General features: G+C 37.6%; 1 protein-coding gene across 1 annotated transcript in view; it reads left to right on the forward strand.

The window, feature by feature from the left end:
- The first annotated feature begins 1,824 nt into the window (after positions 1 to 1,824).
- The window catches only part of LOC144451138 (protein kinase C iota type-like), a 92,356-nt gene continuing 76,309 nt past the window's right edge, over positions 1,825 to 17,871 (forward strand). Inside the window, exons 1-2 of the mRNA XM_078141915.1 lie at positions 1,825 to 2,037; positions 7,569 to 7,650. Of these exons, the coding sequence (XP_077998041.1) occupies positions 7,592 to 7,650 (59 nt within the window). The 5' untranslated portion in view covers positions 1,825 to 2,037; positions 7,569 to 7,591. The remainder of the gene's footprint in view (positions 2,038 to 7,568; positions 7,651 to 17,871) is intronic.

Below are 17,871 nucleotides of genomic sequence, written 5' to 3' on the forward strand. Positions count from 1 at the left end.
AAGATTATTACATCAAACCAAGGAGGTGAGCACCAAAAACACACATCATTTGTAAGCTTTATTGCAAAAATATACAGCATGATTGTCTGCTCACTTCACACCTTTCACGCATGTATACGATTTGGAGCAGATGGTGCGTCTGTCAATCTCGATCGAAAAAAGAATGTATACACTTTACCCAGGGACGAAGTAGGGCAATAATACCTTATCACTTCATTGTATTAAAGTTGTTCAACTGTTACAATACATACCATGAAGTGTGTAAACTTTCTGATGTGTAATAGCAATGTTATGCGGGTTTGAATTTCGTTTATTATTTGCCATGGAAACGGGTGTACATATCCCAGGTATGTAGGGGATCACGAAAGCCGAGTGCAGTTGAGGATGGCAAGCTTTGACGACTAACTTTCACTGGGACTTGAAAAAATCACAGATGTAGAGCTAAATTTATTGCATGATATATTGCAAGACTACCCTTATGGAATGCATTCAGTTTAAATCTAGTTATTTTTGTATTTTGGCATGTAAAGTACTCGTAAAAATAAATGTATGAGTGCTCATCTCACTTTTACATCAAAACACACAAAACAAATTTACAATAATTGAATCTTCAATTTGTTCACAAAACTACGGCTTGTAAAATGTGTACCCCCCCCCCAATATTGTAATGCAAAATATGACCCTCCCCCAAGAACAGGTTTGTAAAATGTGACCCACCCCCGGATTCCTCCCCCCCTGTAAATACTGAAGGCTCCCTAATACATCTCTATTGTACCCTGGCTTAACATTTGAAGACAGCAACTAAGTTGCAATAAATGTCAGAGAGTGAAACTCCAAAAAATCAACCTCGTTTCCAGCAGTCTATTTTGACATTTGTCAGGAAACAGACATGGTAAGGGGCGAAATCAATAGCTCAATGTAGGATGAAAAACTAAATTCTTTTACTTAGTCCTCAGAACTCCCCCCCCCCCCCCACTTCTAACTAAAGTGGTCAAAATTGATAATTGTTTCAGCCAGTGCGAATCAGTATGTAGTAGTATAAAGTACTATGAAACCAGAAACAACAACTTTTGTTTGTGTGGCCACCTCGTTTAATTACCGAAATATGCTAATAAATTATTAAAACTAAATGCTAAATCGATAATATTTTCAGAACAGTTGCGCTTTGGTATCGCAAATGTATGTACCAAGTTATAATGAATTTGAAGCGTCCACTCTTCAGATATAGCCTAATTACCGAAAACCATTAATTACGTAAATTACTCATTAATATTCATGGCATGTGTACCAAAACCTAATCAGTTGTTGCTCAGACTACTTCGTTAGTGGTCTGAGGTTCTTGCCATTACCCTATGAAACACATCTACAAAATTTCATTTGAATTTTCAAGCAGTCCACACTGAGTCATGATCAAACATACCTGTCATGTGAATATTATATATGGGGGAGAGGGGGGGGGGGTGTCATCATGTTTTAGAATTAAGTGATTGGGGAGGGTCAGCCTGTTTTTGGTTTTACAGCTAGGGGGGGGGTCAGTGACTTTTTGTCGGCCTGATTTAAGAATCCACCGGCCCCCCCCCCCAACACAGTGACCCCCATCCACAATTTTCAAAACAGCATGACCCCCACTGCCAATTTAAAAACATAGTGACCCCCCCTCCCTCCACAAATCCACCGCCCCCCCGGCCGAAGAAACTGACCGGTCCCTTAACCCCCCCCCCCCGCCTTCTCCTGGTGTATCATGTGTATAGCGCCTCGCGCGTTGAACAGGAAGAGAAATAAATACTTTGTTTTGATTGGACGTACATCACCGCCCAATATGGCGACTTGCGATGTGGTTTGAAAGCTTGTCGACTAATTTGAGCTGTAATATCCTAACACAGCTTTCTTCCCTGCTATCATATCCATTGACCACTTGCGATAAGTTATAATCTAGCGAAATCACACACGTTGGACATTTGCTGCCCTGATAACAAGAGAAACCACGCCCCATTCAAACAACCCTCGGATCAACGTTTTCCGTAAAAACCTGTGAAGGTACGTCACATTATATTATTTTGTGTATCATGTATGTGAAGTACATTAGTAGCGACTTTATGGACATAATCATGATGAGAGTGTTTGTCGGGTTTATTTTCAATCCGAGGAAAGTCCTGATGTAGTGAAAGTACACATGTAAGCAGTTGATTGACGGAAAACTAAATGCCAACTTTTACTACCTTGACAGATTACTAATACTAGTCATTGAGCACCTGACTTAAATCATAATGTGTGGCCATGGGCGTATGTAATGTAATGTATTACTCACGAATAATCAGAAGGTTCGACTTCTGTGATAATCTACCTCTTTAACATGTGAAAATGACCCACGTCCCATCTCCCACGTCCTTCCGTGTCTTACACTTGACTGTGGCCAATTTTCGCTCTAGGCATAGCCATTCTCACTTCCTGTAAAACGGGACAATAGTACACACATGTAAACAAACACAAGGCAGCCGACTACACATTTCAACGTGGAGACGACAGGAAACATGTACAAAAAGTTTTCCACACCCACTTGGAATACTGAAGAAAGCGGACCACTTCAAAAGCGGCCCCCTTCCGTAACCGGCACCGTGAGTGTGATTAATGCGGACCCGTCAGGCCTCATAATCTCACATCTATACAGACTACAGTTGTCACATTTGTGATGCACATGACCACTCACTAGTTTTATAGTTGAAGTTGGGTTGTCAATCCGTGACAAATTTAGTCCACGTCAGTCGAATCGATGATATTCCATATGTCACGTACTTGGAGACCCCTATATGGCTTCTTGCTTATAGAGTTTCCAATAATCACACGCAAAAAGGGGCCCGTCCTCAAGAGTGTGATATGAAAAGCAGAGAAGTGACATGTAAAATGCCGTACTTTTTACTTATTTTAAAAGTGAATCATCAAATCGAACTCTCATTAGTCTGCACACCGTTTCAGAATGACGAATCGCGTCCACCCCTGTTAAACCTGGCATACCCTATATTTCAAAAGTGAGGAGATGCTAGATGGCTACCTATGCTCTCGCGATATGAAAAGTTCATAATGCATCAGTCAAAAAGGGGCCCGCCCTCTAGATTACATGCATGTACATGATATACATGAGGCGACGGCAAGCACGTCAACACTCATGCATGTTGATGTCGCAGGTCTCCAAATTTCGAACGATGTTGCAAAATGCCTTTAATAACATAAACTGGTGACTGTGGCTTTTCAGACAACCTTTGATGTTATCTGTAACGAAGCCTAATGTTGTGTCTTTCAGTCAAATAAAATAATTCGAAAGTAGTTTAAGTAGGCGGGAAAACGTGCAGTTTCACGCACCTTATTTATTGGCGACGCCGAGATACCGCCAGAAAAATTATCCCGCCAAAAACATGAATAAAGTAAAATCTATAAAAAGAAATAATAATTCCAAGCTACAAGTAGTTCGAATTGGCGGGAAAACATGCAATTTCACTAACCCCAGTTATTGTTATAATTACCCCGCCAATTATATGGATTAAAGAAATGAAAATAATTCAAATTGTCTGGAAAACCTGCATTTGCTAGTTACTAATATCTGGTAATTTTATCACATATGTAGACTATGGCATGCACATCTCAGGTGATTTTGGATTATCTATATAATGCAGTATCCCCCTGTGCTAATTCCGTAGTTTGTTGATTGTGATCTACAATGGGGGAGATAAGCAATTAAACATACAATCAATTTTAGGATGTAGCTACTCAAAATGTGTTGTCATTATTATTACAGTATGTGTCAAAATATTTTTTAGCTCCCACTCCAAACCCACCGTTTCTCCCCTCTCTTTATGGCTGTTGTCGACAGTGTCAGTCTGCATGGACTAAATATGAGGTGTATACCAATTTTTAGATCGTACGTAAGGTCATTGATGTGACACAGTGTAGCAAAAATTGTTAAATATTTCAGTCTGTTTTTCCCCATATCCTCCATTCGAGTGTTTTGTTGTTGTGGTAAAACAGTTGTTTGTTTGTTTGTTTCCCACAACCGACCGGCATGACTTATAATGCGCTAAAAGTTTGGTGTATGACGTCGATTTACTAACTTCTGATTGGCTCACGAGCCTATTTCTGTCTGTCACTCACGCTAGCTACGTCTACCTGAGACTCTAGAGGGCGGGCCCCTTTTTGACTGATGCATTATGAACTTTTCATATCGCGAGAGCATAGGTAGCCATCTCTTCGCTTTTGAAATATAGGGTATGCCAGGTTTAACAGGGGTGGACGCCATTCGTCATTCTGAAACGGTGTGCAGACTAATGCGAGTTCAGTTTGATAATTTACTTTTAATATAAGTAAAAAGTACGGCATTTTACATGTCACTTCTCTGCTTTTCATATCACACTCTTGAGGACGGGCCCCTTTTTGTGTGTGATTATTGGAAACTCTAGGCAAGAAGCCATATGGGTCTCCAAGTACGTGACATATGGAATATCATCGTTTCGACTGACGTGGACTAAATTTGTCACGGATTGTTGTCGGTGGCCAAGTGGTTAAACCACTTGCCTCTTACCACTGCGGTCGGGGTTCGATTAAATTTACCACGCTGTAAGTAAGAAGAGTGTCGTTCAGTTTGACTCTACCGAACAACGCAGGTTTTCCCCGGGTACTCCGGTTTCCTCCTGCATTAAGACTGAACCCATGAGGGATGGCACTCACTGGACTTCTTGGGAGACAAGTGTTTGTATGCTTAAAGAACTATCCAGTATAAATAAAGATTATTATTATTATTATTACAATATTACTATTATTTAATAATGAAAAATGTTGGGAGGACTTTAGAGGAGTATCACTATTGGTTGTTCTGTGTAAAGGTTGAAGTTTTACACCCACAACTAAATGTGCAACATTTCCCATTTAAACTTTAATTTGTAACAGTTTAGAGCTTGGCTTTGCTCACTACATGTACACCAATGTAAATATAACGTTACAATATTATTTTTTTATTTATTACTAAATTGTCACTGCGGCCCAGTGAACTTGAAGCTTTCATTTGTCCAGTATTCTGCAAAGCATTTAGGCAACAATATTTGATTGACAGCTAAAGTATTGATTGATTATACAATTTTATACAGTGTGGCAAAGTTTAGTGAAAAGATAATATAAAGTAATGTAATGTAAAGTAAACCTAGTTTTTCGTTACTAGAAAATTTTGCGATTTTTAAAGTTCTCAAAGACTAATTTTTAGCACAACTCAACTGAGACTCTATAGTGCTATGGGCATAGTGAAATGTGTGTGTGTGTGTGTGTGTGCAGGAGTCAAAATAATGGCCTTTTACTTGCCCCAGGCAAGTGATTTCAAGGCTTGGGCAAGTTGTTTTGAAAAGTACTTGTCCCAAGGGGCAAGGAGAATTTCTTATGATTATTGATCAGGGATATGTTTTTGCATGTCTGGAAAATGATAACATTGTATCAATATTGAGAAGCCCTCTTTCTTGACTGATCACTTTTCAAAACAATCTGGACCAGCTGTCCTTGACGTACTTTGTTTACTCTATCAAGAAAACATACCTGGAATGACCAGTGACTCATTGAATATTGTTCATCAATAGTAAATTACAGCATGATTTTTCAGGTTTTGGGTGTTTGAATCAACTGCAAATTTTACAAGTCATTTTATTTGAAAATACTACTAGGAAAATATAAACAAATCATACTGGGAGAAAAATAGTTGGTGTGGATGAGGAAGGAAAGAAAATATATTGACATCATGGAAAAGGAAATACTTAGAAAGATCAGTGTTGAAATAAATGTTAATTTTTATATTGATAGCTTATGAAAGTGCTGAAAACATTATTTTAACAACTACTTTTTACAAGTGAACAAAAAATTGTATGCTATGCAATAGTAAGAATATTAATTAGGCCATGAAAATTAATATTATTTAGGACACCTGTTTATTGTGGAGAGAACTTTTCAGTACCCACAGAAACTTTCAAAGTGACATTTTTTGATAATAAACAAAAGAAAGACCAATCAATCACAACAGTGCATTTGTAAGCCACACAAAAATACCCCAGTATTTGGAATGGGCAAGCACTTTTTGATTTGGGCAAGTACTTTTTGTTTTCTACTTGCCCATTGGACAAGCAAAATTTTTTCATTATTTCGACCCCTGGGGTGTGTGTGTGTGTGTGTGTGTGTGTGTGTGTGTGTGTGTGTGTGTGTGTGTGTGTGTGTGTGTGTGTGTGTGTGTGTGTGTGTGTGCATGTGTGTGCATGTGTGTGTGCACATGCGTGTGTGTGTGTGTTTGTGTGTGTGTACGTGCGTGCGTGTGTGCGTGCGTGTGTGTGTGTGTGTGCGTGTATGTAAACTAAATGACATAAAGTCCAAAACCAACAGTGATTGCCTTAGTACATGTATTTGGTGGTGATACTACTTAGGGTGTGTAGATGGGAAATTGTTCAAATAACAATGATCACATCACAGAGATGTGCGTTTTGGTCAAAAAATGTGATTTTTGGTAAAAAATACTTAAGCTCCAAAACAGCTTAGCAGATTGGCCCTGGAATTTGATGGGTATATTCTTGGAGGTGTTTAGTTTTAAGATGTATTCTTGATATGATGATCTCATCAGTGATATGCATTAGGGCTAAAACTTAAAATTGTGTCTTTTTGGTCAAAATCTATAATTCCAAAACATAGGATAGGCAACTGGATAGTTATTCAGCAAATGAACACCTATTGTTAGCATGGACTAGCATATGGATAAACATTTTTTTAAAAAAATGTACAGTTGTGCAACAATACCATTGGCGGTATTTTTGTTTTCAGTGGAATAAGTGAAAATAAGTCTTGAGTGAGAATTTCCAGGTTTCCAGTAATTTGCAAAGTTAATCCCTTACTTTATTTTCAACACACATGTTCATGTTCTTAGTTACTTTTGTAACACTCAAGTGTACATGCATGTAAGTGTATGTTTCTTGCCTGTTTAGGACATCTCAAGTGTACATAAGTGTATGTTTCATGCCTGTCTAGGACATCTCAAGTGTACATGCATGTAAGTGTATGTTTCTTGCCTGTCTAGGACATCTCAAGTGTACATAAGTTTATGTTTCTTACCTATCTAGGACATCTTAAGTGTACATAAGTGTATGTTTCTTGCCTGTCTAGGACATCTCAAGTGTACATAAGTGTATGTTTCTTGCCTGTCTAGGACATGTCATGTGTACATGTACATAAGTATATGTTTCTTGCCTGTCTAGGACATCTTAAATGTACATAAGTGTATGTTTCTTGCCTGTCTAGGGCATCTCATGTGTACATCATAAGTGTATTTTTCTTGCGTGTCTAGGACATCTCATGTGTACATAAGTATATGTTTCTTGCCTGTCTAGGACATCTCATGTGTACATAAGTATATGTTTCTTGCCTGTCTAGGACATCTCAAGTGTACATACATGTAAGTATATGTTTATTGCCTGTCTAGGACATCTCAATCACCACCATGAGAATATGTCCTAATTTTATGAAGTGTTTATTCTGTTGTATGAAATTCTTACAATCTTCAGATAATAACAAAGTGGAAGTTTCAATGCCAAGTACCATGGGAGAGGAAGACCATGATGTACCCATTAAAGCTGCATACAATGGGTAAGTGAAAACCTATTTTTTTTAAATATTATGTAGACTTTGTTGTTGACGATTTGGCAAGTTAGATGTACATGTAGATAGTGTAATGTTAATCAAGACTAATAAAGATTGGAAAGTATTTTTAGCACAACTGAAGTTCTTCACTAGTGCTACATGTATAGGCATGGCAAAGTGTCTGTGTGTGGATGTGTGGGTGTGTGTGTGAATATATGTGTGTGTGTGTAAACAACTTAAAAATGATATTTGATGGATACCATCTTGATTGTCCAGTTAGAAAATTGTTCAAATCAAAATGATCTTACCACCGATGTGTCTGTGTACATGTATACTTGTATGTACAAAACTTTACTAAAACTTTTACTAAAATAAAATTACTGAGCAGATGGGGGGGGGGGGGGTGATGTGATTTGGTGGGAGTGTTCTTAGGGGTATTTAATTTACATGTATGGTGTATTCTTTATGTGGGCCACCGCAAGCGAAAAGGGACCTTATGGACAAAATTTTTGATTTTCAGTTTTCATTATTTTGTGAAAGCTTGTATGATGTGTTTCGATTTGATATATGACACATACATTTTGTATTCCAATGCTACCCTTATCTCTGTGTATAAGGTCATGAACTTTGGGTAATGACCCTTGACCTCACATCTATTTCCTTTCAAGCATGTATAGGCATTAGGTATAGGTGAACATCTCAACATGCTGTACTAAACCCGTTGTTCTTATAGGTATTTGACCTTATTTATCCATATATAAACATGTATATTTCATCTTTGAAGAGAACTGAACATTTGGCGATGGAACTGTTCCATTTTCATGAAATAGGGGGGGGGGAATGGGTCTGTAACGGCTGTCTGTCCTCTATTCTTGAATATCAGGGCTCCATGACCCCTGCATTGGCAGAGTAATTGTAATATTGACAGTGTTTTAATTCCCTATTAGTCCTGGTAAAGTTAAACCTCAGAAATCTCCAACCCCCATCTCCACCTTGCCACTTTCTAACTTAATTTGCCCAAAATTGAAAAATTCTTTCAGACAGCAAAGAATTTCACAATAGTAGTAGTGCATGTACAATGGGCTACGAATACAAAGCTAGTGGTATGTACATGTATTATGTTATAGCATGGAAAAAATTAATATCTTTTATGAACACTTTGATGTATTTTTGATCCATACATTTACTAAAATGGAAATTCTTCCATTTCTGTGATTTGATAGTTAAAAATAATATTTCTACATGTATTTTGGGGTACTGAACAGATTCTATTCAAAGTAAAATTGATCTCGTACAACTAAAATGGTTGAAAACCTTACCCTCACACTACAACAATTTAGTTTTTTTTTTATCCTACATAATACATTGAAATTTGATCTAACCTATAGATAAGATTGTTTTGTGTTGAATACTAGTCAAGGGATGTTAACTAAAGATTGTATCAGACTACTTTCTGAAAGCTACATTGTACCACCACTGAGACCTAAATGATTGTAATTGATGTAGTTTCATACATTGTATATTTGGCAACATTGTTTGATAACACAGGTTCTCATCTCAGTACAGACATAGCTATGCAAAAATAAAAGAAAGTATATATTTAAACCACATAACAGGATATAAAATAGTTATTACAATACAAATAGTCAAAATGTATGAATAAAGAGAAAAGGACAATTTAGTGTGTTATTAAATTGAATAAGATAATTGCTTAAAATTAATACATGACAAAATAAAATAATGATGAATGCAGTAAGTCAAAATAAATGTTAGGAAGGCCAGATCAACATAATACAAATTAATCAATTTGGAGAATTTCACCAACGATATTGAAAATGTAATCTTAATAAATCATCAAATATAATATATTTTAAACAATTTCAAACAATTTGAAGAAAAAATATTTTTGACCAACGACATTTAGCAAAATGTAAAACAATCAAAAATTGCAATTTACCTAACATAGAAAACAATTATTAAAAACCAAATCAAACAATAAAGTGTTGTCCATTCAATATTATAATCAACTATTACATGTAGTAACGTAATGATGTAAGATGTCATGTTTATTGGAGGCAAAGAAAATAATTAAAGGTGATTCAAAATGCTCACATTCACTAACGCTATTTTGCTAGACGACGTTTGTGAAATGTATACTGGTTTTAAAACTTTAAAAAAGCATCTGCAAACACCTTAAAATGCTCTTTTTTCAGTCAGTTCCCTTCGAATTTACGGGTATTTCCGGTCCCACCTAGACCACTGGATTTTGTTACGTCATGGAGGGACATTGTTAGCACTAAGCCTATGACGAGCATAGTCAACAGCAGAGGTCGCGGTAGCTTTTTTCCTGATGCGTCCCTGGGACGCGTTCCTGCCAAAAATAGCGTCAAAATCCTATTACAGTGCGTCTTTTCCAAATTTGCATGCACACAGTCACTACATGTCTTTTAGATGTACACTAAATACGTTACAAATGTAAATACATGTACATGAACACATCAGTGTCATTCTCCCACACACCGTATACAAGTACATAGTTTGTACTTCCAAAAAGAAAACATTTATATGCAAGAATACGCTATACAGAGGTTTAACTTCATCTTTCTCAACTTTCGATTTTCTATGGTAATCACTCTCTAAAAATATGTGCTTCGAGAACGAACTCCGGATGAATATATAGCAGAGTGGGAGAAGACGTGTCGAAACCCTGTAGCGTATAAATCCAGAGCTATATAAATGTTAGGACGGTTCTTGGAGTCGGACTATACGGAGTACATAAAACTACACTATGGTACAAAACCGCAATGCATAAACTAAGTTCCATGACATGAATGATGAAGTATGAACTACAGCGTGAACTTCAATTTGACAGAGACACAGTTGTTAAAGTTTGATATAAATTTTGTGTCGCTACGTTGTAATCGTTTATTCTTGAACGACGCCTTACGTGTGAACCATGTTCACTGTAAATTCACGTAATGCGTTCGATCCCGTAACGAAGCTCAAAATAAGTTTCAGTTTTAGTGAGAATGAAATGGTGACGTGGCAGTATGAATTTATCAACGTGAAGGCTTCAGCATAGATTACTGTCCACCGATGTGGTCTATTTAGTCCCCGCGGACGAAGTCTGTCCGTCCATTCGTCCGTCCGTCCGTCCGTCTGTCCGCAGCTGTTTCTTGGAGATGCCTGGACCGATTTTTTTCAAACTTAGTACAGGGGCAACATACTATGGCATACATATGCACGTCAATTTGTTTTATGATACGATCCAATATGGCTGCCTAGCAACCATTTTGTTTGCGAATTTTCCCTGTCTAGAGCCATAACTCAGACATGCTTTAACAGATCTCATTCAAAGTTGGTATTAGGACAGTGTTCTATGACATACATGTGCATATCCATTTTCATTGTGATACGATCCAATATGGCTGCCTGGTAGCCATTTTGTTTGTGAATTTTCATGTCCAAAGCCATAACTCAGACATGCTTGAACAGATCTCATTCAAAGTTGGTATTAGGACAGTGTTCTATGACATACATGTGTATATCCATTTTCGTCGTGATATGATCCAATATGGCTGCCTGCCAGCCATTTTGTTTGTGAATTTTCCATGTCCAAAGCCATAACTCAGACATGCTTAAACAGATCTCATTCAAAGTTGGTATTAGGACAGTGTTCTATGACATACATGTGCATATCCATTTTCGTTGTGATACGATCCAATATGGCTGCCTGGCAGCCATTTTGTTTGCGAATTTTCATGTCCAAAGCCATAACTCAGACATGCTTGAACAGATCTCATTTAAAGTTGGTATTAGGACAGTGTTCTATGACATACATGTGCATATCCATTTTCGTCGTGATACGATCCAATATGGCTGCCTGGCAGCCATTTTGTTTGTGAATTTTCCATGTCCAAAGCCATAACTCAGACTCCATTTTCATCGTGATATGATCCCCCATACCCAACCAATCCTTTATTGTTGGAGGCATATTCCATGTCCAACAAGCACACACAACATATCTAAGTCTGTTTTAGGTTCACAAATGTTGTTGCATGATCAGAGTAGTGATAATTCCTTAAAACCCAATTATAGCAGGGACTATGTCATTCTCAATGACTTGTTAATCATCGCTTCGCCCGTGAGGGAAGATGCTTCACTGTAGCGTAAGGCCGTGCTATCGATGGAAACTCTGCCAAACCACGTCTATTAATGAGTAACCAATCACGTGGATAAGTATTTATAATATCACATAGTTTCTAAACTACCCAAGACGTGCTTGGCATGTCAGGAAATGGTCATGGGACACATGAAACTGTTCAAACGTTTTATATACGATGGGTCATATTCAAATTTCACAGGTCACACTGCACATATAAATAGTTACAATCAGAACTGACTAAATCCACGATGTCTGGTTCTACAACTTCGAAGCAAAGATGATAACCGTACGTTTGCCAACAGTAAGTCCCATTTGTCCCCTGTTTATGACGCGTCCCCAGTGATGCATACATCCAAACAAAGGCGTCCCAAGTGTCAAATAGTGCGTCAAATATGCACAAATAACATGTTAACGCGACCTCTGCAACAGGTGAATAAAACTCAACAGCATTGTGAAAAAATACATTGCTGATGGTTATAATAAACATCAGTAAACAAAAACTACAATCTACATGTCTTATTTACCAACATTTACCGATATTTACTCACACTATCTGACTATTGTCAGTGTCTGTGGGTATAAATGCTAAAATATTATGTCCCCATAATATGGCAAAATAAATCAAAATGGCTAGACTAGATATACATAAACACTTGTAATGTCGAGTGTTTCACATTCAGTGACTTTTATTTATCTGATTTTTTTATAATTTGCTTAGAAGAAGCATTACAATGCCATTGTGACGCGTTGACGGCATCCCGAGGACGGCATATTTTAGCCCACTTGCACTCACATCGCCTTTTGAACGGTGCATTTAACAACAAAGTAAACATGTCAAAATCCCCCAAGGCGGAAGTTCCAAGCTAGGCAAAGGCCACGTTATGTGAAACTTACAGAAATGGAAATCCAGAAATCGGTGATACAATGTCACTATCTGATGTGAACTCTCAAATCTCAAAGATAGTTTGGTTCATTGTCGATGCCCCAACTGATGTTAATTAAATTATTTTATTAATGTAAAATCAAATGTTCGATTGCCTAAAATAATAAATTTGCAATACTTTTAAATTATTCTTTCAAAGAGATGTGTATGTTTTTTAGATGATACTTGAAAATCACCATCTGATTTACATCACCGTCGGTTACAAGACTATGGGTTGTACGTCTGACTACATCACTGTCGGGTACAACACTGTATGGGTTGTACTGCTGACTACATCACCATCGGGTACGAGACTGTATGGGTTGTACTGCTGACTACATCACCATCGGGTACAAGACTGTACGGGTTGTACTGCTGACTACATCACCATCTGGTACAAGACTGTATGGGTTGTACTACTGACTACATCACCATCGGGTACAAGACTGTACGGGTTGTACTGCTGACTACATCACCATCTGGTACAAGACTGTATGGGTTGTACTGCTGACTACATCACCATCGGGTACAAGACTGTATGGGTTGTACTGCTGACTACATCACCATCGGGTACAAGACTGTATGGGTTGTACTGCTGACTACATCACCATCGGGTACAAGACTGTATGGGTTGTACTGCTAACCTTATCACCATTGGGTACAGGACTGTATGGGTTGTACTACTGACTACATCACCATCGGGTACAAGAATGTACAGGTTGTACTCCTGACTGAATCACCATCGGGTACAAGACTGTGTGGGTTGTACTGCTAACCTTATCACCATCGGGTACAGGACTGTATGGGTTGTACTACTGACTACATCACCATCGGGTACAAGACTGTACGGGTTGTACTGCTGACTACATCACCATCGGGTACAAGACTGTATGGGTTGTACTGCTAACCTTATCACCATCGGGTACAGGACTGTATGGGTTGTACTACTGACTACATCACCATCGGGTACAAGAATGTACAGGTTGTACTCCTGACTGAATCACCATCGGGTACAAGACTGTGTGGGTTGTACTGCTAACCTTATCACCATCGGGTACAGGACTGTATGGGTTGTACTACTGACTACATCACCATCGGGTACAAGACTGTACGGGTTGTACTGCTGACTACATCACCATCGGGTACAAGACTGTATGGGTTGTACTGCTGACTACATCACCATCGGGTACAAGACTGTATGGGTTGTACTGCTGACTACATCACCATCGGGTACAAGACTGTATGGGTTGTACTGCTGACTACATCACCATCGGGTACAAGACTGTATGGGTTGTACTGCTGACTACATCACCATCGGGTACAGGACTGTATGGGTTGTACGTCTGACTACATCACAGTCGGGTACAAAACTGTACGGGTTGTACTGCTGACCATGTATCAATGTCCATAAATCTGGTTTGCAATTGGCATACATGGACATGCAAGGACATATTTCTTTTGCTTTTTATTGGTTATAAGCAAATCTACTGAGTTTGGTTTTGTACAACTACAATTAAAGTTCTTCATAAATTGTCACCTCTGTATCTTACTAAATATGTCAAGAGGTTGGATGAAGTACATTATACACAACTATTCCACCAGACAAAGCTCCAATCTCAATACTCATGTGCCAATAATTAGCAGTAATGTCTCATTTGCATATGTAAAGATACTCTTCTGTGATCAAACATACCTGTTAATCTTTTTTATGCAAATACTTAAACATTTAGGAATGAAACCATATAAAACACACATTGCGTTTGAGTTCATGTCATTTTTTTTCCTTTCCTATTTTCAAAAAAACGTTTAATCTCATGATGGAACATACCATAGAGTTTCATAATGAGTAAAAAAAAATGAAGTGACCAAAATTTGTCAACGAACCTGCATCTGTACTTAAAAGTCTTCTTGTTAAATGGTGTACATGTATTTAATCACAGTACTTGGTCCTTGTCAGTGGACTATAAAGTACAATATTTTACCAACTTTCTGTATGAAATACATGTATAGTGACTGTGTGTGAGTCATCATATGTAACCACTAACCACTTTATTACTTTGCTAAAACAAAACTGCATAGTGGAAGAGATGAACAGCAGAACCACTTCTACATGTACACATGTTGTTACAAAAACAAAAAAACCAAGAAACCGCAGCTGAGCTGTTCTGAGTGATGGGTTGGTTGGTTTTTTCCCCTTGAATTATCCTGTCTGACACAAAGCTTGACCATCACCCTTGGTACATGCTAGATTTGTGAAATCCAACAAATAGTAATCACTTGTGATATAAAATCAAAATGTAACTTCCTCGATAACAAATAATCAAAACCCTTTGATTTTCAGACTTGAACACCAGAAATCATAAAAACTTGTAGTTTCTTGATTGACAAAGTTATAATGCACAAGCAGTTCAAATTTTATTAGCATTGACTTTTATCTGTCTTGGTTGATGTCCTCATCAGAATGACAAATTCCATAGTTATAGCTGACCACTTGGTGGCGGTATGCTCCTCAGAATGACAATTTCCATGCACATGAAACTTTGCAGCTGACCACTACATATAGATGGCAGTATGATCAGATGATTGTAGATGTAAGGTAGTGTGATTCCCCAGTTTCTGGTGATTTTTGGATGTTGATAGCTTACGTGATCTTGCTTAGGAAATCATGTTGGGATGTACATGTATGACAAAATGTAAAGAGAATCCCAGTTTGATGTTGTAATTATAGCTACAATGTACAATGTACATGTACAGGAGTGTTCAGCTAAAGTGGATGCTACAGTTTTGACCAGATTTGCGATGCTCTGCATGTAAATCTTGGTTTCAATTGTTGTCCCAATTCACCAGTATACATTTGTACATTGGTCACAGACTTTACATGGAACCTTACATTTTGTATATATCACCCCACAGCAATGTTGGGGTTCAGTGTTGTTATTGGGTGAGACTGCAGTGTGTTGTATAGAGTGGTATACGTATGTGGCTTGAGAGTGTGTGCTACAATTTGCTGATTATACCGCCATCTAGTGGTCAACTGTAACTATGAAGATTGGCATTCTGATGAGGATTGTCAACCAAGACAGATCAAAAGCTCAATGCTAAAAACTGCTTATGTGTTATACTAGTCTGTAAGGTACACCGTGATGGGGCGCCCTCAAACATCAGGCAACCCCTAACACGTGTGAGAGGAGACCAGTGAGGGCGAAACATCACGACGTATCTTACAGTCTAGTGTTATACTAGTAACTTATGTTTGAAAATCATTTGATCTACCAAACTGATGGGACATATTTTGTCTTTTGTAGTTCCTAGTCTTTACTTTGACTTACTATTATATATATACATGTAGTTTCTGGACGTGATCAGTTCTCAAATCTGACATTGTATATGTACAGTATAATTATGACATGACCTTTGACATTGTATATGTACAGTATAATTATGACATGACCTTTGACATTGTATATGTATATGTACAGTATAATTATGACATGACCTTTGACATTGTATATGTACAGTATAATTATGACATGACCTTTGACATTGTATATATACAGTATAATTATGACTTGACCTTTGAACTTAGGCTACCAATTGACAGCCACCAACATAAAAACAGTGTAGATATAACCTATCATAAAAATCTATTCTTAACATGAGAAATTGCGTGGAAGTACAGTGGGGCCATATACCGAAAGTACAGTACAGTTGAGTTGTGATTGTGAAGTTAGTTTGTAGCCAATTTACGTACTTCTGTCAAAAGCACTGACTAATGCATCCCCATGCTGAAATATTTCCTCATCTATCAAAAGCTTTTGGTGTTTTCAAATTTGTGTTAGGATCAACATATTGCTGACATTGGCTACTTGTATATTTTGTGGAAGACATACATGTACATTGTGCACAAACAGTTCACACCCAACAATATCAAATAGGTATTTTTTTATACCATCATTTTGACAAAATACCAGATTTAAACTGAATGCCTTCCATAAGGGCAAAGACTTTAGATTTAAACTGAATGCCTTCCATAAGGGCAAAGACTTTAGATTTAAACTGAATGCCTTCCATAAGGGCAAGGACTTAAGATTTAAACTGAATGCCTTCCATAAGGGCAAAGACTTTAGATTTAAACTGAATGCCTTCCGTAAAGGCAAAGACTTTAGATTTAAACTGAATGCCTTCCGTAAGGGCAAAGACTTTAGATTTAAACTGAATGCCTTCCGTTAGGGCAAAGTCTTTAGATTTAAACTGAATGCCTTCCATTAGGGCAAAGACTTTAGATTTAAACTGAATGCCTTCCGTAAGGGCAAAGACTTTAGATTTAAACTGAATGCCTTCCGTTAGGGCAAAGTCTTTAGATTTAAACTGAATGCCTTCCATAAGGGCAAAGACTTTAGATTTAAACTGAATGCCTTCCATAAGGGCAAAGACTTTAGATTTAAACTGAATGCCTTCCATAAGGGCAAAGACTTTAGATTTATACTGAATGCCTTCCATAAGGGCAAAGACTTTAGATTTAAACTGAATGCCTTCCATAAGGGCAAAGACTTTAGATTTAAACTGAATGCCTTCCATAAGGGCAAAGACTTTAGATTTAAATTGAATGCCTTCCGTAAGGGCAAAGACTTTAGATTTAAACTGAATGCCTTCCATAAGGGCAAAGACTTTAGATTTAAACTGAATGCCTTCCATAAGGGCAAAGACTTTAGATTTAAACTGAATGCCTTCCGTAAGGGCAAAGACTAGATTTAAACTGAATGCCTTCCGTAAGGGCAAAGACTGTAGATTTAAACTGAATGCCTTCCGTAAGGGCAAAGACTTTAGATTTAAACTGAATGCCTTCCGTAAGGGCAAAGACTTTAGATTTAAACTGAATGCCTTCCGTAAGGGCAAAGACTTTAGATTTAAACTGAATGCCTTCCATACGGGCAAAGACTTTAGATTTTCATTCCGAGACACAATGATTGTTGGACGGCAACAGAACATATGTGATGAGTTATGTTTGAACTATGCACCAAATTATATTGAATTTGAATCTCAACAATACTGTATGGTTTTCATAACCAATCAGCAGTGCCATCAGTAATATGCAAATTAGGGCTAAACATGTGTCTTTTTGGTCAAAAATCTTTAATTC

The sequence above is a fragment of the Glandiceps talaboti genome, chromosome 21 (genome assembly GCF_964340395.1).
Source record: "Glandiceps talaboti chromosome 21, keGlaTala1.1, whole genome shotgun sequence".
In the NCBI taxonomy this organism is placed as follows: Eukaryota; Metazoa; Hemichordata; class Enteropneusta; family Spengelidae; genus Glandiceps; species Glandiceps talaboti.